Source organism: Oryzias latipes, chromosome 21 (assembly GCF_053564925.1).
Source record: "Oryzias latipes strain Hd-rR chromosome 21, Olatipes_Hd-rR_3.1".
Lineage (NCBI taxonomy): Eukaryota > Metazoa > Chordata > Actinopteri > Beloniformes > Adrianichthyidae > Oryzias > Oryzias latipes.
The window spans coordinates 2,337,588-2,361,436 of record NC_136257.1 but is presented as its reverse complement, the minus strand read 5'-3'; the positions used below and the strand labels follow the sequence as shown (position 1 = coordinate 2,361,436).

Genomic DNA, 23,849 nt, shown 5'->3' with positions numbered 1-23,849 from the left:
AATAAAAAAGTATATCACAATATGAAGTCTTTCACATACTATGGGGGTCTCCTTGTTCTCTGTGAGCGCCTTACTTCCAGGTTCTGTTCTGACTCTCCTCATCGTCCCGTCACTTCTCCTTGACTCCTTTTCCCATTCAAACATTCATCATCACTTGATGGCACGTCAGCTTCTGCTGCAACATCTCAGGACTGTCTGGTTCCATGAGACAGAATAGTTTTTTCTACGGCCCATAACAGATCTGCAGAACGCAGGTCCCGTCATCTCACCGCTACCTTTAGAAAAAAACCTTTATGTCCCCTTAGGGAAAGGAAGATATGAATTTATACATTTCTCAGATCAAAATTTTCTTACAGGTTGCTAAGTGACTGTAAGGAATTGCTAACATTACGTTCCAAAGATGAATGGATGGATGGATGGATGGTTGGATGGATGGATGGATGGATGGATGGATGAATGGATGGATGGATGGACGTCAGTACTAATTTATGAAGAAAGTTTTAGATTGTCAATCATCGTATTTTCCGCACTATAAGGTGCACTTAAAAGCTGTAATGTTTTTTTTAAAAAACCACAGTGGGCATTATAATCCAAAACACTTATATAGATTAATGCTGGTTGTGCTTCCTAATATCAAAGTGATTTTGAGAGGTTCTTTGCTATAAGTTGCAAACAGTAGAGTGTTATTGTGAACACGCCAACACAGTGAACGTTTTTACTGATGAACAACAAAACAGAGCAATATTGGTTTATTACAGATATACCACACACATAGATTTTCTTGTTTCTTTCTTTAACAAAGGTTTAACATAAAGTCTCTATTGTTTTCCAGTTACTGCTGCATAAGTGTAATATAAAGGTTTACTTGGCTGTGCATTAGTGCTGCTTCACAAGTCTCACAAACTGCACGTGTATTTTTACGATTTCAAAAAAAGGCACAATGAACTATTTTATTCTAAAAAGGAGCAGAAATCTTTAGCCAGTGTGGATAATAACGTTTTCATACCAAAGCAGTGTTACATTTGAATTGAGCTCATTTTGTGAAAAAAGGGTTAATTGTCTCCAATTAAAAATCAGTGATGTCATCTGTGTTCTTTGTAAGATTAGATATTGTTTCAGTTGATTTGCTTTTCATCGTATGTCAAGTTAAAACCATCTCAGCTGGTCCTGCATTTTGGTAGTAACCCTTTTTAAAGACCTTTTTTGAAGAACCTGGACTGTGACAGTGAGGAGCAGCAGGAAGCGTCTGCAGTTCCTGCAGGACGTCTGGCCGCTTTGATAAAGAACATAAATGAAGCCAGGTCAGTTCACCATCTAAGCACTATCTTCTTTTTACACAAATAAGTCGCCTTCCATTCATTTCAACATAAAATGACCACAGCAGAAAAAACCCCAACCCCATTTGTTAAGCAGTGCTTGTACACTGGAATGAGAAGTTTCAAGACTAAAGAGAATGTAATGTATCACGCTTAGGATATATAGTATGGATATTATGTGGAATATTTTTATGCAAAGTTCACTAAAAGTAGTGGAAAGGTGTCCTCCTGTAAAGAAAAGGTTGAACTCCACAGCTCAGACTGCAGGGAGGATCCAGCAGCGATGCGAGCGGCGGTCCAGAATCACATGACGCTCAGCCTCCTCCTCATCAGCCCGGCATCATTACCGCTTTCTGCAGACACACAGAAAGGCCAGAGACTATTGGCTGGAGGAGGAGCAGTCATCTCTAACATTTCCTTGCTTAGATTGGGTTTATGACCAACTTGAAAAGGTACAGTTTGAAAAAACCCAAAACACGTTCTGTCAATCAAGTCCCGACATCAACAGTAGCTATTCCCCCCAGCAGGAATGTTGTTCTGGGTTTTTGGAATTAGCATCCTGACCAGGACACTAAACAAAGTTTAGCCTTCTTCATTCAAAAAGGAAGAGCTGAGGAATCAATAAACATCTCATCAGGATGAGACGTTCAAGAGAGATTTTAAACATTCTCAGATTTTCTGGATGGTCTAAAATCCTGAAGAAAAATCTGTTGTGATATCAGGTTCTTTGGTATATGGAAGCAATTCTGTAGCATAATTAAAAATAAAAGTCAAAACCAGAAATGCTTTTCATTTTCAAAATCAAGCTGCATCAAATGACTCAAAATTAAAGAGGAAAGTATTCCTTCAAAATGCTTTTTCCTTTTCTACGTCAACACCGCTTATTCTGTCACTTAATTAAAATGATAATGAAAATGCTGCAATGAAGCATCTTGGATGTAAATATGTGGGGATAACATCAGCCTTTATTTTGAATGGACACCACTGGAAACACAAATTCATGTGATGGTTTAGTTTCTCAGGTCTGCGTAGCAGCACTTCCGCCTTGGGCGATCCGGCTGCCGGTCCGAAGACAAAGCTATTCTGGGGAAAGTTTCGACGAACCGCGGTGCAGTGCGGTTCACTACTCCTAGCATGTCTGTTAGCAGCCGGACACACGGAGAGCAGTGATGTCATCGCCCCGCCTCCCCTCTGGAAATGCTTATTCGAATTGAATAATGCAACAATGTTCGCAGGGTGGATGTTATAATGAAAATGCAATCCCCTCTTTGCATTTTCATTATAACTATGACACAGAATAAGCGGTTTTTAAGTAGAAATGAAAAAGCATTTTGAAGTATTGATTTTTCCTTTTAATTTTGAGTCATTTGATGCAGTTACATTTTGAAAATGAAAAAGTATTTCTGTTAATCCATTTTAATTGTCAAATTAGACATTTCTAAATGAATTTTGCTACACAATGTCAAATACCATTTTCATTATCATTTAATTAAGTGACAGAATAATCGGTGTTAAAGTAGAAAATGAAAAAGCATTTCTGGTTTTGACTTTTATTTTTAATTATGCTACAGAATCGCTTCTTTACTGGCAAGAAGCCCGAAGCAGACGGCTTAAACTCTTCAGATCAACGTGTTCCTGTCCTCAATTTCCTTCATAGGTTCACTGAAGACCGGATCGACAGACTGCTGAAATCTGAGATGTTCACTCTGAGGGGGGGTTGAAATGTTTGAGCTCGCAGCCAAAAGTTTTATTTATTACTTTTTAGCTCAAGTCAGAGTGGAGGCATTTACTGGGATTGGCTTTAGTTGGGAAGAGTTTTAAACCACTACATGCTCACTGAAAGCAGAAATGATTGATCTCAGAGATGAAACAGAAAAATAATGTGACGGAGGGACCAAGGGGAGAAAACCCAGGAGCAGGAAGAAACGACACAAGTCCAGTACTCACTCGAAAGGCTTTAATGCCAGCAGCTCAAACCACAACTGAACTGAAGCACAAAAAGCAGATGCTCCGACACAGAACACAAAACAGCCACAGTCTAAATAGAGAACACATGATTACAAACGCTGAACACCTGTGACAAGAGACCTTAGGAAGGGGAGGACCTACAGGGAAGATAAGAGGTGAAACCCAAGGCGGGCCTTTCCATGACAAATAATTAACAATCAGGGAGACTTCATGAAATCATTTCTAAGTTTAGTGACTGGGACTGTGGGACAAACTCTGCTCTCATTTTGGTTTTGTCATGGTAAATCCATGCCGGTCTGCACTTCCTCTGCCTCCAATCTACACCCCCCCCATCCCCCCACACCTCTTCTGTTTTACCCCCCCTCCCTTACAGTGCAGTTATGAAAAGACAAGTTTGTTTTTTATCATCCCCTTCACATGTGCCTTTTCACACATGGGAGGGCACGTGGTGCAGTGGCAGGCCCGTTGATCTCTGACTGGAAGATTGCAGGTTTGGTTCCCGTCTTGCCCGCCCATGTGTTGAAGTGTCCTTGGGCATGACACTGAACCCCCCAGTGCCTCTGGTAGTTACAGGTAGGCACCAGTGTTCGGCAGCAGAGCAGCCATCAGTGTGTGAATGTGTGGCCATCTACCAACCAGCCACTGCACACACACCACACACCACACACTACACACAATGCCCCACATCTGAACCATCCAGGTTCATCAGTGAACAGGACTGTTTGAAAGCGAGTCTCCATGTATGTCTGGGCCCACTGCAGCCACGGCTTTTGTTTAGGGGTGGTCGAATACAAGGTTAATGTATACTGCAGTCCTCTGGAGGATCCTACACCTTGGTGGGACTCCAGAGACACCGGCACCTTCAAATATGTGCTGAGTATTTAGTAATGATATTTCAGGACCTGCTCTCTTAATCTGATGTATTCGTCTGGCAGAAACATTCATCATTCTGCTTTTTTCTGCACCAACCATGTCTGCTTACTGAGGTGGAGTCCTGGATTAAACGGTATGTTGCGTAATAGCCACATATGGCGTGAACGGGTTAATTGTCAGTTCAACATCGTCTCATCTCATCACTGAAGGACTGAACTCCCTCAATGATGGAATCAAATAGTTAAACATTTAAAAAATAAATATTAACGTGTTATAGTTTAAGACTAAAACTTAAATCAAATTAATTTGATCTCTATAGCACCTTAAATGTTAAGAAAAGGTGCTGTACATAAAAACAAAGAAGGATGCAAAAAACAAATAAATAAGCCCCTCATAATAAAACACACAAAGACAAGAAGAAGTAAAAGAGAAATGACTTAAGAAGAAAAAACCCTAAGAAGAGAGAACCCAGAAGGACTACTTGCATCTAACTTAACATTTCATCCAGGATATTTATGAATGAAAGACATGTGGGTTGCTTGTGCAGTAGAGAGGCTTTCTGAGGACCAGAACCCTGCAGCACGGTGGAGGAAGCAGCATGGTGAGGGAAGGCTGGGTTGTGGGCTCCCAGGATTAGAGAGGGCCTGGTTGAACCTTTTGTCCTTTTGCACTAAAAATGAGAGGATCTGGGGGTGGGTGTAGGTGTGTGTTGGGGGGATAAGATAAGATAGGACTTTACTGATCCCTGGAGGAAAATTGATTGAGCAGCCAAACAAGAAATATAGCAGTCCAAAAACCAAATGGCTAGAGTAAGAATTCAAATGTGATGACACGTGATGCTGTGTTGAAAGCTGAACAAGCTTCTGTTATTTAGGTGGTTCACAACTCTGATACACATAACTGTAAATGTATGATAAAATAAATCTATGCTCAAACCTTCAAGAGAAAAGTCTAACAAGGTTACGATTGTGAGTCGCTTGTGACACGCTGAACAATCAGGTTTAGAAAAAAACGCACCCTTACTTGTGGGGAGGTTGTGGGAGAGCCTTCTGGCCTGGATCGGGGTTCCTGACTGCATGGAACATTTCAGGCGACGCAGACAGACAGAGGCAGCAAAGACATCAGCACAAGGAACTATGACATCAAACTCAGATCTCATAGACAGAAACACCAGAGAACCATGCAGACATGCAGAGATGACTCCAGCCTCCCTGAATAACCAGCTTTTTCATACAAAGTGTTTCAGGTAAACTCAAGCTGCCCTGACTCTGAAACGGAGGTGCTCACCCTTTTACGTTTATCCACAGGTACGCCTGTGGCATTCAGGGCAGCAATCCGGTTCTCAATGGAAGAAACCTTGGGACAGAAGGAGAACCGGGTTTGGACCCAAGTGAAAAAGAACAAGCGTCTTGCTTTACTGAAGGCCGGCGGTCTACTGACCTCAGTCTTGGCGCTCTGGACGCTTGCGGCAGCCTGAGCCACCTTGTCCTCCAGCTCCACCAGCAAAGCTGTGGAGCCCGTGAAGCTGGACACTAACATATCCTGCAGGGGGGGCTCCCTCTTCTCATCACTGTCTGTAGAATAGCAGAGCTGCAAAACCAAAAAAAAAAACTAAAAACATTGGGACACAGTTTCACACATTTTGGATCTTACAATAGGTTTATTCTCTTTTTTTTAAATGTAACCGTCTTCTGGAAGCTGCTGATCATTCAGAACTCTGCTGCCATAGTTTGGACCAGAACCAGAAGAACTGACCACATCACTAAAGCTGCAGCCGCTTTATAAATCACTTGATTGTGTGGGATCCAAACACCTTTGGGTTTTGGAACCACAGGTCTAGATCTGTGACAAACAAACCGGGTCAGAACCCAAACCAGATGAAGCTGCTTTCAGCTGCTTTGCTGCTCACAGATGGAAACAGCTTCCTGATCAGCTCAGATGTTTCCTGGCTGTTTAAAACACTACAATCTTACAGTTTCATCAAAGGTTCTTTGTTTAATTTAATCGTCAGCTGCTGGTTCTTTTGTGCTCTTTCAGGTCAGAACCGTGCAGATGTGTTTGCAGGTGAGGAAGAAAGACAGCCGACATGAGCTCCTTCAAGCAGTTCTGCAGGCTTTGGTGTGGAAAACCTTTTTAAAACACTAAAGGAAAAACCTATGAAAGGAAAAAACACGCCATCCAAACACCAAGTACTTCTACTCCTAACCTAAATTTGGGTTCATAAATGAGGTCACCATGTGCTGCAGGCCCTCCTGCTCTTCCTTTAAAACAGCTCCCAACAGTCAGGAGGAACTGGAACTGCATCCATAAGAACTATTTAACACTGGCACATGAAAAAAGGACTTTGTCCCATCAGGGTCTGTAGAATATGGGATCAAGCTGGTTGTAAACGATAAGCAGTTGGATCCTTCATGGTCTGAAGGAGCAGGAGAAGCGCAGACTAAGTAGCAGACCAGATGCTTACAGCGGATGTGTCGTCTGTTCTGCAAAGCACGCCTGTGTAGTTCCTGCTAATCGCAGGGGAGTGTTGTTCCGCTGCAGAGGCCTCTACCTTGTGGGCAGCTGTCTGCTCCTCCTCTGGCTTGGAGTTGACAGTGCTGGTTCTGGATGAGGATCTGGTTGGCGTTCTGGACGGCTTGCCATCTCCTTGTGGGCTTCTCCATGCTGGCACCTCTGGTGAAGAGAGCGGCCGAAAAGACTCTTCGTCATCGGATGTGAGGCTATGATCGCTGATGTTGTCTGTCATCTGGTGAAGCTTCTGCCTGAGCTGCTGCTCCTCGGAGTCCACATCCTCCCACTGGAGAGGAGGAGACACGCGGGGTGGAGTTGGATGCTGGTTGTCCTGCAGGAACAGAGACGAAAAAATGTCACACATCTTCAGAGACAAGTGTCTCAGACTTGACTGTAAAACTCCATGAAGGAAATCCTCAAGGAGCTTTACAGGTTGAGGTTTGGCATTTCCAAACTTTGGATCAAAGGGATCCAGACTCTAAAACCCCCTGATCCACCTCCAGGGATCAAAGATTTCTACATAGGATTAGAGACGAGAAGCTGGAAATGTCAGGGTTTCACAAGGAAGACTGCAAAGCCTTTGTGACCAATTGTCAGTGATATTTGCTCTAGGATGATCATTTTAAAATTTGACATTGATTCATCATATTTTGTTAGTATTTTATGTGCGAATTCAGCTTCTGTGAAAGCAGGACAAGAACGACCTTTGCTGAGCTTTCGCTCAACCAAACTGGCTTGGATTAACAGGAACTCACAATTCCCAGTAAACATCAAACGTCATAACGACGAGCAGATTCAGTCTAAAGTCTGTCTGTCTGTCGAAAACCAATTCTGAAAGTCTACATGACCTACAAACTATGTCCACTATTTTGGCGTCTAATAATGACCTCACTTCAACGTCATTTCAGTTTAACGTTTGAACTTCAGATTGATATTTTTATTAGTATGGGTAGGCAGTACTGGGAACTTGGATATCTATCTGAAACCAAGTAATTACAGGGCTAATATTGATACCGATATGTTTTCCTTGAAATGTTACGATTATCTACAATCTATAGAGTCATTTTGGAAATGCAGTCTTCTTCCGCTTATTCGCGTTTCAATATTCGCAGTTTCACGTATTCGCAGATTTTTATTTTAGTCACAAGAGCTCAGACAGCTCCAGATGCTTGTATGAGACTTTTGCATCTGAGGGGGGAAACGGAGATGAAGAGCAGGCCAGCCCATCGGCTTCCTCGTCGCCTGCTAAAGAAGATTCAACAGCAAGAAAGTGCTGGTTCCACCGGTTCCTGAATCGCCAAAGTTTCTGTCCCTGCATGGAGAAATGGCGTCAGCTGACTCAGAGCGGCGGGAAAAAGATTGACATGGAAAATAATTATCATCTGGATGAATGAATGATGGATGAAACCGGCCTCTTCTGGAAGAAGATGGGAAATGGGATGGGAAAAGGCTATAGGCTATTTTGGTTTCTTTGGGAGGGAAAGTATGATGGTGGTAATGAGCACCAACTTGTTTTTTTTTACACAAACATTATAAATGCGCATATAGAAAAATACAATTTAAAAAATAGGCAAAGGCAAGGCAACAAACCATTCAAAATAACAATACTATTGATATATTTTGATAAATTACTGTAGTTTTTTGTTTTTGTTTGGAATGCATTTAATAAATAATTAAAAAATACTAAACAAAGGGCATGTATTTTCCCATTAACATAAATGAATGAAATGTTTGCATAAAATAATGACAACATTGATGACATCAGTCTTGAACACTGACTGTATATGGGAACTGGACAGAGTGACCCCTCCCTCTTTGCATTCCCAACAGGAAGTACCCGCTGGCTCCAAGAAGCCAATAAACAGCTGTTAGTCGTTCTATTGGTCAGAAGAACCATTCTTGCTCTGATTCCTCTGATAATAATGTTCTTGAAAATCCTTTTTTTTCCATCATCTTTTTCCGTACATTGCAAGTTATTCAAGTTATAAACTGGCCAATCAGATGGCTCAGGAAAAGCAGGCGGAGCCTGCTAGCCTCCATGTTGAACATTCAAAACGTTTGTTAGACAGATTTCAGACCATCTCTGCTTGCTGACGTCATTTGGCTCCAACATGGTGGCGTCTGAACATTTCTGAGACCGGATTGTCAGTTTTCCCTAACGTATGTCAACATTACGGGAAAAACTTCAATCAATGTGAGTGTTTAACGTAGAAAAAGAGTTCAGGTTTTAAGTCAATTTTTTTGCTAACCGTTGGATCATAGTATAAATTAAGATAAACCTGCACATTGGAATATAGAATATTTATTAAATAAAACATTTCCTATTACACGGACGTTTAGCGAACACATTTCCACTGTGTTTAAGGAACTTTCTCACCTCGTTTCTTACGGAGGTGACCTTTAGCTCCAGGCGGGTCAGGAGTGTCTCAATGGTGGATAATCGTTGGTTGAGGTCCATAATCTGCAGGTTTACAGGAACGAACACGGCATTCAACACTTTTGCAATAAATGAGCCAATACTCTTAATTTTCCTCTGCATTCATGATGTACTGCTAAAGCCATGCAGGCTCAGAACACGGTCCATAGTCAGAAATTCTTCCTTCTGACTTTTTATGAATTGTCTTTGAGACTCAAAACTTTTAAATTCTTTTAAAACACAGAGAAAATTTCAAATCCCTAAAAAAACATTTAGATTCTAACTTTTTAACATTAATCAAATGATTACGTATCATTTGTAATCGCCTACAGTTCAGCTTTAAAATACCTCTTATCCTTTTAACTGTGCGAATTCCTTAAAGCAGGGCTGTAAACCCGATTGCTCAGGGGGCCATTAACTGAAGGCATCGACTACTTCTGTTTGGCTTCCTCCTTATCTAAGGCATTTAAAAATGTTCTTTTATTGGTAATTGATAATTAAATGTTGTGAATACCGGTAGACGATCACTTACATCATTTATTACAACACCACTAGTTATATTCTTGCCCAGCTCATTTGTAGAAATATTATCAGATTGCATTGCAGTAGTTTTATGAAGAGTTCCCCCGGGGTCTTAAAGAGTCTTAAATGGATTGAGGTATTAATACCTTAAAAAACTTTGAAAAAAGTCTTGAATTTTTAAATCTGTGTATGTTTTTACAGTTTTACAAACTGAAAAAACTAAAATTTCAAAAGCTTTAAATAAAAAGACAGTTGGACAGATTTTCTTCAACAATGCTGTAATATTATGCAGTGTGATGACCGAATCCCAGACCTGCGGCGCTGCGCTCAAGCTCTCCTCTGATGTGTGGCTGGAGGCTCCTCCATGGCACTGGTACATGAGGAACTGCTGGCAGAGGTTCTCCTCCGGTTCTGATCCATCAAGGTCCGGCAGGAAGCTGCTGCCCATCCGGGGGCCTGTGGCACCGCTGCTGCCACAAGAAGAGTAACTGAGCCGGGAGGCAGAACGGGACGGAACTGACCGGTTCTCCATAAGGTCATCTGGAAGGAGACGATGGATGAGCCTGAATCCTTATTGATATCCCACCCAAATGTTTGAGGCGTGTGAGCTGCCTCATTCAGCTGGAGAAGCAGAAGACAACATACGTGACGACAAAAGAAACTTCTCTTTTTGCTTCTAAATAACTTAAAAAGTGTTCCAAATAATTATTCCTGATGAAGAAATCTGCCAGCATGAATAAAAAAAGTTACAAGAAATGCAAAGCTGGCTGGATATTTAGCACAGATAACTCTTTCTAATTGCAGTTCAGTTGGAATGCAAAAAGAAATTTTGGCCAGGATCTTGTGTAAAAAGTTTAGTTCATCTAAATTATATTAATTTGGTATTTTAGTGAAGAAGAATAAACACATTTTCTTTTTGTATTGGGGGGGGGGGGGGGGGGCACCTTAGTCCAAAATGAACTCTGACCAGTATAGGGAATAAAACAAATGAAGAATAAAAGTGGCTAGTCCCACTCGTTGTCTCTTAGCCACTGGTCCACCGCTGGTCAGATTGGGTAGAAGGGAAAACGTGAGGGAGTCGGTTAGGGAAATAACTAACCTGCACTTTATTTTCACAGCTATGCTGATGACACACAACTCTACATCGATGTGCCTCCTGATGACAAAAAGTGAGTCTTCTCTTTGTAGTTTTACTTTTAAACTGCATTTTAGACATTAAGTTCTGGATCAGCTCAATCAGGAGCTGGTTCTGAAGGCAAGAGTTTGGACACACTTAACCATTCATTTGAATGAGAAGGTGTGTCCAAACTTTAGGTCTGTACTGTATAAACAAAAGAATTATAAGACTTGTCAGTGTGTGAGAAATCTGAGCTTTATTTTTGACTCTGACATGAATTTTATTCCACAAATAAAAAATATAACAAAAACAGGTTTTTATCATCCTAAAAACATTGCCAGCGTTGGCTCATTTCTTTCTCTTGCTAGCACAGCAGTGCTAATGCATGCTTTTATTTCCACCATATAAGATTATTTGAATGCCCTCCTCTGGTCTTCCCAGAAGAAGGGTATCAAACCTTCAACTGCTGCAAAATTCAGCCACGCGGATGCTGACGAGGACCAGGGGGCGGGAACACAGTACACCGATTTTAAAATCGCTGCATTGGCCACCTGTGCAATTCAGAATTCTAGAGTTCTTTTATGGTTTATTTATGTTTTTATGGGCCGTTAAATCTAGATAATTTCAAAGTAAGAGCTCTCATGGAGCCTGAGGTCCATTGCTGCAGTAGTCAGAACTACATCATACGAGTTTTTAGTCCATACGACGAGGCCTCATTCAGCTTTTATGAACCTCGCCGATGGAACAGCCTCCCAGAGAACCTTAGCATCGCAGAAGACTGTTCATGTTATTTAAGGAAGCAAAATGCATGTTTTCTGAATCACGGAACAAATAAATGCTTTAAAAATCCTACCGTGGAATTTACTGGATTGTTTTTTTGACATTCTGTCTTTTCCTGCTCAGGTGTATCTACGATTAATTTTACTGACCTTCAGAATCTGTGACCAAAAAAAACGTCTTTGACCTCTTGTAAGAATGTCTTCCATGGGGATGAAATAAAACCGGGAACAGAAAAAAGTCGCTTCTCAGACACTCTCAAAATGCCAAATAGAAAGATCAAGTCAGTGAGAACGACATTTGTTAGAATTCAGTAACAGATGCGCCCTTCAGTTTCACTTGTAATGACAGCAGCACCTCTCTAAGGTTTTCTCTACAACCCTTCCTGCTAGAAGAAGTCTTGAGCAGACTGTAGGTTCCACATCACTGACAGATTTCAGAAACAGACAAAACATCTAATGGAGCTACCGTGCTGTGGAGGCATTTCCACATCTGGACTCTTCCTCCGATTCTGGACGATCTGGTGAAAAATAACTGCCATGTCAGGCACGTCCATATGCACCACTTCATGGAGGGCCTGTTGGTGAGAAGAGAGCATTGAGCATCAACAGACGCCTGAGTTTGGTTTAGTTCAAGACAGTAGGAGGACAACACTGATAAATAGAGTGCTCCAAAATGAGCCATGCTGCTGCTGCTGCAGCTTTTTGTGTGTTTGTTCCTTTGTTGTTGCTCAGGCTTCCTCAGATGGTGGTGCTGGCCATACTCGGGTATGATCTCAATCTGTCCATAAACTGTGGATCATGTGGATGTATTTCTGCATTCAGGTTCGCCTCTGTGGCATCATTGGTATGTTTTTTCCCCCCTTATGTTTCTAATATTAATAACGATTTTTGAGCAATTACATGTAACGGTTAAAAACCCCTTGAAAGCATGAAAAAAACCCATGAACAATCTTCCATTGTTTTTTTCACACAGACTAAACGATGGCCTTCTGACTGGCAGACGGTTTTCAGTGTGTGATCTGTTTGGAAAAGGGTTGCTGTGATTGGCTCGCCGGACTTTACCTGGCCTTCTGGTCCTCGTGAGCTGTTGAAGTGGTCATGACCTGGCACAAAGTCTAAGGGGTCAACGGTCAACCGCCTTTTGGTCTTTTTCATCTTTGAGATGAGGAAAGAAAACATCAGTATCAATAGACATGATGATTATAATATAAAGGAGAAAAACTTAGGAACTGTAATCTTATTACACTATGGTAACTGCTGAAGAAGCGGAATTTCACCCCTAACACAATCTTTTGACCACAGGTAACAGTTGTCTGACTGTGAATAAGCAATGTCTGTCTATTAAACAGTGAGACTGGACAACAGTCTGCATTTAAAGATGGTGCCTTAAAAACATTATCAATACTAACGAGATTATGCTCCATGAAAACCTTGCTGTGAATTTACACCTCAGTGTTTCACAATACAGTTTTGTTACTATTGTAGAGGAAAATGTGAACTGATGCTGTGAACGTTCCCATGGCAATTGGGGAAACATCTTTTGTGGTTTTAAAAGAAGCTGCTACAAACACAAAGATGTTCGGACAGGGAGGTCCTGAACGTTTTCTGAACTGGCCAAAGGGCGCTGGAGCGACTGCAGCAGGCCGTCCAGACCGCAGAAGTCCCACTTGTCTGGCAAAAGGGGGCACTCCAGCTCCAGTTACCTCTTAGTGAAGAGTCAGAAAAACCCTGGTTCAGCTTCCAATACATCAGGTTTAGTCAGTGCCAGAATAAAAGGGTGAGCCAGAAAAACAGCTGTGGATTCCTACCATGTCTCTGCAGGATTCATGCAATGTGTAGAAAAAACCATCAGACGCAGGGCTTTAGTGGGAGCCTCCATGAAGTCAGATGACCCATTTTGACAACCTCAGGACCTGGACCCAATGCTGTTTTCCCTGCACTTTTTGGTGCAGCAACCCTTTCTACTTTGACTGTGTCGGACCTTTGACTTCTGAAGCTTTTATCACATTCCAGCTGTTGTACAGCTAGAATCTTTGTCCAGTGAAAAACAGCAAACACTTGATCTCAACAAACTCTCAGCTGTTCGTCACAGGACAGCGGATAATGTGCAAAGATTAGGTAACATTATACTTTTACAAAATCCTTTCCTTTGTACATGTCTACAGAATCTGCACATGCAGAAACCGGTACAACACGTACAACTGAGTCAAAATCCAGACTGAAACGAGGACATGAACCTTTGATCTGCTGTGATTTGGATTCAAGATCTCTCTAAAATAGAAAGACTGAATCATGTGCAGTGTGTATGTGTGTGTGTGGGGGGGCACATTCCACAACCATGAGCTCACAATGGAGCAGCTGCATATTGGTGTGTGTGTGCATGAGGGAGGGGGGGTCAGTCAGGTCCAAAGGATCCATGAAATGGTTCCAAAGGTAGTAAAGCATTTCAAACGATTGTGAAGAGAACAAAATGGGAAGTGAAGCTAAAGGTGACCTAAAGGTGACCTAAAGGTGAAGCTAAAGGTGAAGCTAAAGGTGAAGCTAAAGGTGACCTAAAGGTGACCTTCTCATGTTCATAGGTGCTGGTCATGTAAACTCAGCTGTGGATAGGCAACAGAACATTTCCTCACCCCTCATTTTCTGTAAGGCTTCATTTGCAAAATACTTGAACTAAGAGGAAAAAGTCTTTATGTAGAAAGTGTCATATTTAATACTAAATGAACCCTTTATGTCAGGGGTGGGCGATTCCAGGCCTCGGGTGCCGGTGTGTCTGCATGATTTCCAGATATTCTTGCCCTACTCACGGCTGATTACCTGGTTCAGGTGTGTCCAGCCAATCAGAACATGCCAGAGCAGGGTATGTTGGGAAACATGCAGGAATGCGGCCCTCAGTGCCCACCTCTGCTTTATGTGCATCACTGTCACATTTGGGCACTGGCTTCTTTCCTTTTTATCTTGCATTATACCAAGGTCTGGGTGAATTCTCGACTCTGATTGGCTGCTGGGTGTCCAATGAAATGTGATAATGCACGCCTAAAAACGTAGTTCCGGTCACATGGCCTAAATGTTCTGTATCACTGCGCTGGCTTCTTTAAAACAAACGTTATCTTCATCATCTGGACAAAAACAACCAGTGAGAGGTGAACGTTTTCTCTGAACTGATGCTTTATTTAACACATCGTGGTCATCAGCATAGATATCGCTTTCGTTTGCCGCTGCAGTCGAGGTCTGTTCACCACATAACAAATAGTTCTCTATTTACGGAAAAAATGATCTAAACCGAAAAAACAACCAGAATTAAGGACTAAAAACTGATTAAATATTTATTTCTGTTGCAAGTGACCATGGTATAAGCGGGTTAACGGCTTCGCGTTGGACGGTTCAGGGATCCATGGCGTGCATTAATTTCTGATCATGCCCACCCTGACATATAGTGAGTTGCTTTTAAATGAGCTTTTACTTCTTTTTATTACAATGGATGTAAGAAATGTGGAGCTGCTCCAAAATAAGAGTTTCTATGTTCAAATGGAAGTTGACCTATGAAGATGGAATAGCTTTGAATTTCAGTTCATATGACCTCCTAATGCAGCAAATTCAACTAATGACCACTTTCAGTTCTTTAGGATCTATCAAATGTTGTGTTGTTGTGTGTAATAATGTGGAACAGTGATTATGAATGTTTTTAATTAAAAAAAAAAGTTTTCTTTAGGTTTGTTTGAAAACATTTAATATTTACTATACTCATGGTTTTTGACTTGAAAACTATGCTGACCATCATTTGCATTGAGTTTTAAGACAAATCATAGAAAAATTATTAAAAAGTAGGAGGGGATGGAGTTACAAAAATACGTATGGACTTGCTGGAGGTTTATCATTGTTATTGTCAAATGTAGAAGTTAGTTAAACGGGGGCAGGGCCTGTCCACAGACACACCCATCTGCATATCTCTAATGTCACCAACATAGCTGTTGGCTCCAAAAACGTTCACACATACATGTCAGCACGCATACCATAAAACTACAGATCCGCTTACATGCACATGCATACAAATGCCTAATAATAATCTATTTCTGCAAAGGTGAGTGTCTGTGTTTTACTGTGGAATTGATCAAATGTAGAAAGTAAGACAAAAAGGGGGAGAGCCTGGTCATCCCAACACCAATCCCTCCGCCCAAACAGACATGGCAGCCAGGGCCTCCCACACACGGGCACAGCACAGCAGAGCGAGGGAATCTGCCCCCTGGGCAACCCAAGGTTAGCCACCCAGACCAGGGCCAGAGGGACCACCACAAGGGCCCCACAGCCAGAGCCTGGCTCTCTCTTTCTAAGTGATCCTCTTTGAGGCTGACATTTTCTCCAAGCTGAAGGGATCGAGAAGTAAATTTTTGTTTTCAGCATTGGTGATGTTGGTTTAATTTTTCCATCCATCCATGCATCTTCCTCCGCTTATCCGGTTTTATTTTTCCATTACACTAAATGTTTTGGTTTTTTTTCATCATACAGAGGTAAATAAAATGTTATGTCCTCTTCTGTTATGTCTCCAAGCTCAAAGAGCCAAGCAAAATATGTGAACGACTGAGACAGTTTGATAGATCTGGACACACAGCCTCTGTTAAAAACTAAAGAATTGGAATTCAAGTTAAAGACAGAATATAAGTTTTCATATAAAACAATGTCATACCAGCCTGAAGTGTTGAAGGTCTGCAGCATCCGTTCCGGGCTCATCGTACAAACCTGCACCCACAGAATGGACAGAAGAGGGTGCAGTCAGGAAAATGGGTTTACTTTTTTATTGGAATAGAAAAAAAAACTAATAATTTCAGGAAACAACAATGACAGATTGTTTTTGGGAGGTGGAGGACTTTAAAAGCCACTCTTCAGCATCCGTGACCCCTCTCCATCAGTTTAGGGGTCGACCACATGGAGGCTGAGCTGCTGTTGTTCCCAAACTCTTCCATGTTGTTCTGATGGAGCTGACAGCTGACTGTGGAGGATTTAGGACAGTTCACCTCTGGATTTGATGCACAGGGGGGGTCCTGACAGTTCCACGCTGGAATTCACTGAGAGCGGAACATTCTGTCATAAATATTTGTAAAAACAGTCTGCATGACTGACTGATGATTTTATTCACCTGTGACCAATCTAAGTGGTTAGGACACCAGATTGTGATCATCTGGATGGGGGAGCCAATACTTGTTAATATAATGTATCTTTGTTTGAAACCAAAAGTACTGCATTTCTAGTTTGTCATATAGCTACAGCAATATGATTGGATACATCAGAACAAAATACCATCAGTATTTCTGAGAACTTAGAGAAAAAAAACATATGCTTTTGGCTTCTTCATTATGAGAAAGGCCTGAGTAACTTAATGTAAGCAACATTTTCCACAATTTTAAAACCTGTCCACATTTCATGATGACATTTGGCAGAACAGAAAGAAAGTCTGGGTTTAAGCTAAACCTTCTTTGGCTATTTTTCAATAAACTAAACTTTTAACTTCAATGTCAGCTGCTGCAACGCCAAAAAAATGACCAAAAAAGCAGCTTTGCAGTTCTAAACGTGTGCAACAGTGTGTCACGCCGCCTGTCATCTACATGTCATCTACAATTTCAAAATACAGAGTAAATATTACAACATTTTCCTTTCCCCGCCGTAAATTTAGTTTATTTCCTCATGGTGCGCATTTATTTAAATCACTCGTTCTTGAAAGCAGACATGGAAAAGTGGCAGTATTTATAAAGGTGGGCGGGGTCACAGTAACAGCGGTGTGTGAATGGACCCTTTCTTTAAGATCCCATAGAGGGAAAAAAAAGCTCATTTTTAGAAGAGATTGTCATTTAAACCAGATTTTTCTTTCAAATCCAAAAACTACAAACAGACCATACATCAAATGCTTATTATTGTCACACATGTGCGTGGCATTGTCTTTCCCTCTGCGTGCCCCATGTTGCCGACCCCTAAATCTTTGTATTTATTTCTCTTTAGTGATCCACCACCTAACTGTGGATGTGTATGTGTCTATTTGTTACATCGTTTCAGCATGAAACAAGAATATGGGCACTAGTTTCAAAGGGCCTGTGTAATGCAAAATCAGTATTATAATGTTTATTCCTCATTATAAAAAAAAACCGAAGCGGTATTTTGATCCATTCACGCATTTCTGAGTATTCCTCTAAAAACCTGCTCTCTAAACAGCAGCCTCTTCCAATCTACGAAAACAAGCGGCTTCTCAGATTGTGACGTGGATAAGTGAGGAACCGCCCCTTCCAGGAAGAGTCTGCGCCATCTGCCCCGCCCCCAGGCTAACAGACACGCCTACTTTCTCCGTGGAGCTAGCAGTGATCGGCCAAATGCTTTTATTTTTTTATATGCACAATCTGCATATGCATCTTTGAAAAGTTTGGATGTTGTTCGTTTCGTGGGCAAAATGCAGACACGCTGCCGAGGCCGACTCTAGGATGATGTCACAAAATGGGCGACACCCACAAGGAGCGAAAGGTGGAGCCTCAGAGATCTAGTCGTATTACTTCCAGATAGGAAAATGGGCTGCAAAAATAACTAATATTTCATAGAAAATGTGTTCTTCGGTGTGTCAAAGGTAATATATTACCATATATATTGATATAGTTTACTCTGAAAGGCTTAAGAAAAACATGATATAGGCCCTTTAAAATGTACAGCATAGTTACTTCTGTCCACCGCTTACCGTAGACGTCAGGCATGCTTTGTGTCTCATAATCCGGTAGCTCTGAAAAGGAGAGAACAAGGAGAAGGTTCATTTAAATCCCCCATACAGCACAATTACTATTAATACTATTAGTACATCATTCCCCGTTGTTTAGATTGCTTTGTTGGTTTTCTGTCCTGAACAATTTCATGACATTTCCTTTGCAGTTTAACATCTTACTTTTCTGACTTAAAAACTCAAGAAACAGCAGCTGTGTAACTTTTTGGGGCATAGATCTGTTAAAAGTAGTTTTGCTTTTAGTTTAAAGTCATTTTCAGTTTTCAGGATAGAATTTTAATATGACTTATTGACCATAAAATGGCTTTTAAAAATCCATTCATAGATGGATGTATAGGTGGTTGTTAGCAGACTTCCTTTAAGGGTTTTTATTGCTGAAGGTTGGCAGGATAATAATATATTTTAAATTTTTTGGATACTTGACATTGCTTGATCCAAATGAGTTTTGGCATCTTGGAAGATATAGTCTACATCTTTATTTTATCAATATTTAAACTAAGTTATGTTTGGTTATATTATAAATTTATTACCAATTTTTAACTTAGAATCCTTTTTTAGAGGCAGTCAAAAGCAGACACAGAGATGATTACATTCCTGTGTTACCAACTTGGAAAGTGAGACACAATTAGGAAAACCACACACAAGATCCTTGCGCTTCTGTACGGCGATTGGCCAGGAATTTTAAGAGGATCGTTTGACAAGATCGCAGCATTAATGTGTAGCTAAGAAACCATGGTGACATAATGGAAGCACTTTGGGCATTATTTACTGTTTGCCACCTACAGAACTGCATCATGACTCTACAGCCCGTTTTAAGAACATCAGCAACCACTAAAAGATTCATTAAAATCCACAGATGTGCTGATAATTCAGAAATCTATAGAAGATGTGTGTTGGGAGGATGACACCATCCCAGCTGTGGGGGCCCAGTAGACCCTGGCAGAATGCCTCTAGTAAAAAAAACAATAAAAAAAAAAGCTGAGGAATGAAAGAGTAAGCTTGACTGCAGTCTAGTAAACTGAATTTAATCCGGGTCACATGAAGCTTCACTTGTGATTTCCACGCATGATCTATCTGTTAATGCCCTTAATAGCATCTGACTTTTGGTTACAAATGCTGCATTCCACATTAAAATGGCAGAGAAGACTGTCTGCTTTGCTCTTTTTACTCTTGCTGCCTCTGGATGCTTGAACTCCAGGCAGTAAACGAGAGACATGTGACTAAATGATCGCAAGGTTTGCTGGATTGAGTCAACCAATGAAGTCAAACTGCACTTATTCTTAAAAGCCTTGAGGATGATTCAGCGTAAGTAGTACCAGAAGTCCTGGATACGTTCTTATATTTTATCATATTTACTGATCTCGTGATGCTATTATCGCATGCTAAAAGCTGGGACAGCGTGGGCAGGTTAGATCATGCCTCAGCTGTGACCAATCTCTGAACACATTTGTTTTTACCACTGGTATCAGTTTAAATGGTTTCCAGAGGCCTAGTAGATAGTTTGTATCCCCCAAATCCTGCTGCACTGTGATAAAACTTGGACAGCAGTGAGAAAGCGGAGAGGGAAAAACAGCAACAAAAGGCAGAGATGAATCCCTGTGGAAAGTCTTTACACGGCTTTGAACTGTGTGAAAAAAAGGGAATCATTTAATTCCCACCAACACATAGGTAATAAATTGAGATAACATTAATGTGCAACTGAAGTAAAAAACATACAGACAATAGAAATGACTGCGATGAACTCAACATGCCAAATGTTATCATTCTAAATAGTTTAATAATTTATAAGTTTATATCTGAGCATAATTCTCATTTGCAAATAATTCTGCATCATAATTAAAGGTCACTGGTGCACATTTTGCATGCAGCTGCTGGACAGCTTGCAGCTGCTAAAGCTCTAAGAAGTGTATTATTCATTGAGGATGTCCCCCAGTAAATCTGGGCTTCCTTCCATGCCTCACGGTATCGTCCTCTGACAGCGGCACGCTGGACTTTGGACCAAAACCTTCCTCTCAGCATTTCAGTGGAAAAAGTTCTTACAGACTGAATTTTTCTCTTTTTCTAACAAAACTAAAATAACTTCTCTTGGCATGTGTGCAGGTTTTTCAAATTCGGCTGCTAGTTTCAGCACAGTTTCACATTTAATTCTTTATTTACACAGGGATTAAACGAGATACACAACGAGCCAAACCTATAAAAGAAACAGACTTAAAAACATTAAACAGAGCAAATTAAAAAAACCTGAACCATTAAAACAGAATAAAGTCATTAGACAGAGGACTTTGTGTGCTCTAATCCGGATTCATGCCTCACAGGACATCAATGAACACACATATGTGCTTCCAGAGGACAAAGCAGGTAGGCTTTTTTGTTAGAACATTTCGAACTTTCAGAGACACAAAGCAAATAAAATCTTCAGGCAAGGCAAGCATTACTAGGCGTTGCATTTTTAACAAAAATGGCAGCAAAAAAAAAAAACCCTCTGTGAACGGCCACCGTCCCGCACAGCCTGGGCTCTGAAACTCTGTCCCTCGGAGGTTGGTTACACCATTAAGGGGTTGCTCATGGTGAGAGGCGGCGGGCCAATGTGGGCTTTTTCATGATCCCCCAGCTCAGCTGCCAAGTGTTGTAGTTCACCCCGGTGGATGAGAGGGTCATGTCCCTTTGCTTTTAGAAGGGGGACAGGTCTCTGACAGTGGTTTTGGTCTCCCGGCCGAACAGCAGTTTGGAGTACCGCCCCCCCTTCTTGGGTTCTCTTGAAGGGGTACTGGAAAGTGCCCCAAGGGGGAACTCAATAATCCTTATGGCGGACTTCAATGCCCACATGGACAATGACAGCGGCACATGGAGGGGGGTGATTTGTTTGCACGGCCTCCCTGATCCTAACCCAAGCGGTGTTTGTTGTTGGACTTCTATGCTCATCATAGCTTGTCCAAACAGACACCATGTTTCAGCACAAGGGTGTCCATTAATACACGTGGCACCAGGACACCCCAGGACTTTGTAGTCATTTCAGGTGACCTACGGCCATTTGTCTTGGACATTCGGGTAAAGAGAGGTGTTTTTTTTCCCCCCTATAATATATTTAATAATTTTGGTGGGCTACATTTTCTGCTGAAGTGTAACTATGACATAGAAAAAGATTCCTATTAAACTTTCCACATTTTTTCAACAGGACTGTTCCTCTGCAGTATCTTACGGGTTGCTAAGTGACTGTAAGGAATTGCTAAAATTACATTGCAAAGAAGGACAGTAATATGAACGTAATATTCATGCACTAAATAGTGCTCTATACCAGAAAACCCAGGCCAGCTGGAAAGACTACGTCTCTCAGCTGGCCTGGGAATGCCTCGGCGTCCCCCCAGGAGCTGTAGGAAGTGGGCGGGGGCAAGGGAGATCTGGGCATCTTTGCTTAAACTGCTGCCCCCCCGACCCGGTCCTGGAAAAGCAGAGGAAGATGGATGGATGGATGGATGGTTGGATGGATGGTTGAATGGATGGATGGACGGATGGATGGATGGTTGGTTGGATGGATGGTTGGCTGGATGGATGGATGGATGGATGGTTGAATGGATGGATGGACGGATGGATGGATGGATGGTTGGTTGGATGGATGGTTGGATGGATGGATGGTTGGTTGAATGGATGGATGGTTGAATGGATGGATGGACGGATGGATGGATGGTTGGTTGGATGGATGGTTGGATGGATGGATGGTTGGTTGAATGGATGGATGGACGGATGGATGGATGGATGGTTGGTTGGATGGTTGGATGGATGGATGGTTGGATGGATGGATGGATGGATGGTTGGATGGATGGATGGATGGATGGATGGATGGTTGGATGGATGGATGGATGGATGGATGGATGGAGGGATGGATGGATGAATGGATGGGTGGTTGGGTGAATGGATGGATGGGTGGATGGATGTTGGTTGGATGGTTGGATGGATGGATGGATGGATTATTAAAGTTGATTTTTAGCTTCATACCTCAGGAAGATTTTAGAGAAAAAGGGACGTCAGTACTAATTTATGAAGAAAGTTTTAGATTGTCAATCATCGTATTTTCCGCACTATAAGGTGCACTTAAAAGCTGTAACGTTTTTTTAAAAAACCCAGTGGGCGTTAAAATCCAAAACACTTAATATATAGATGAATGCTGGTTGTGCTTCCTAATATCAAAGTGATTTTGAGAGGTTCTTTGCCATAAGTTGCAAACAGTAGAGTGTTATTGTGAACACGCCAACACAGTGAACGTTTTTACTGATGACAACAACAAAACAGAGCAATATTGGGTTATTACAGATATACCACACACACAGATTTTCTTGTTTCTTTCTTTAACAAAGGTCTAACATAAAGACTATGTCTCTCGGCTGGCCTGAATACCTCAGGTCCCCTTAGAGGAGCTGGAGGAAGTGGGCAGGGAGAGAGAGAATGCAAGCCCTAACCTAGGCAGGAAGCTGTCTGACCACTGTGCCCAGAGTGCTGTACAGGACCCTTCTCATTGCGACAAAGTCCTAAGGTCCCCCCCCCCCGCCACACACAAACCCAAGAGACAAAATGATGCCAATCAGACAGTGTCCGTCAATATTTCAGGGGGGTCGCCACCAGAAGCACGGACTGTCACTCCCTCTTCCACACACCTCCGTACAGGGAAGACGATCCCAATTAGAGCGGAGGTCCCCAACAGGGAAGTAAAAAATGTAAGTCTAATCTGACTTGGCTCCATTTGCCAGACAGTGATCAAAAGAGCTCAGGTTATAAAAAATACTAGTGGAAAGCATCACTCACCGTCAAAGTCATCCTGAGAGCAGCTGTGTTTTCCACTCAGCCTCTTAAAGAGTGAGTGCATCACCTTGGCACTGCCAAAGCGCCTGAAACGGGCCCGCACAATCTTGTGGTACCACTCCAAAGTTCCAATTTTAAGTACTCTGAGGAAAAAAAACAAAGTAGCTAATGTGTTACAAACGTTTAAACGACCTATAAATAACATCACAACTTTATTTTATTTATTATTTTGATTTTATGTGGTAATGGCAGCAAACTCATCTGTTTGATCTGTAAAGATGGCTTGTTTAGAAATGTATCTTATCTGGTTTTATTTTAAGATAAGAGTCTAAGTTCCTCACATCAATTTACTTAAAAGTGTTTCATTATTTTTTCCTAACAATCTGTAAGGATGTTTTCAGACTGAACCCATTTAGAGTTAGTTTCCCCCGATATTCCGGGACTAGATTTCAGTCTGAATCCACCCAAGTGGACCCTGGTCTGGGACCAGGAACTGCTCTTGGACCCCTCTTTTTAGGTGGTCTCGGTTTGTTTTTAATCCAACTGAGTTGCGGTTCACTCTGAGATTCCTCAGTTTGAATATAATCCGTCCTCAGAGCGGAACAACTGAACCAAAACGTAGCCGACGTAAACAGAGTAGGAATGAAGCAACAAATGAGTTGCAGACTAATGCAAAGCAACGATGTATCAAACAGTAAAAAGGGTCCAAATGTTTATATGTTAGAATGTTTATTCTTACACCACTGAAAATGCTTGATAAATGCTTTTCTATGTCTTGTAATGCAGCACACGGATGGCCTTGCTG

At 41.6% G+C, this 23,849-nt stretch overlaps 1 protein-coding gene across 5 annotated transcripts in view; it reads right to left on the bottom strand.

The window, feature by feature from the left end:
* Window positions 1-733: 733 nt before the first annotated feature.
* The window catches only part of mlphb (melanophilin b), a 34,105-nt gene continuing 10,989 nt past the window's right edge, over window positions 734-23,849 (bottom strand). For 3 of the 5 annotated variants that reach the window (XM_004081384.5, XM_078939071.1, XM_078939073.1), the window contains 12 exons: window positions 23,048-23,187; window positions 18,212-18,253; window positions 16,184-16,236; window positions 12,565-12,657; window positions 11,969-12,077; window positions 9,920-10,146; window positions 9,046-9,129; window positions 6,709-6,999; window positions 5,598-5,747; window positions 5,445-5,513; window positions 5,175-5,229; window positions 734-1,669 (listed from right to left, as the gene is read on the bottom strand). In XM_004081384.5, the coding sequence (XP_004081432.2) occupies window positions 1,620-1,669; window positions 5,175-5,229; window positions 5,445-5,513; window positions 5,598-5,747; window positions 6,709-6,999; window positions 9,046-9,129; window positions 9,920-10,146; window positions 11,969-12,077; window positions 12,565-12,657; window positions 16,184-16,236; window positions 18,212-18,253; window positions 23,048-23,187 (1,363 nt within the window). In that variant the 3' untranslated portion in view covers window positions 734-1,619. The remainder of the gene's footprint in view (window positions 1,670-5,174; window positions 5,230-5,444; window positions 5,514-5,597; window positions 5,748-6,708; window positions 7,000-9,045; window positions 9,130-9,919; window positions 10,147-11,968; window positions 12,078-12,564; window positions 12,658-16,183; window positions 16,237-18,211; window positions 18,254-23,047; window positions 23,188-23,849) is intronic. The other 2 variants (XM_023951102.2, XM_078939072.1) reach the window with 1 other exon arrangement.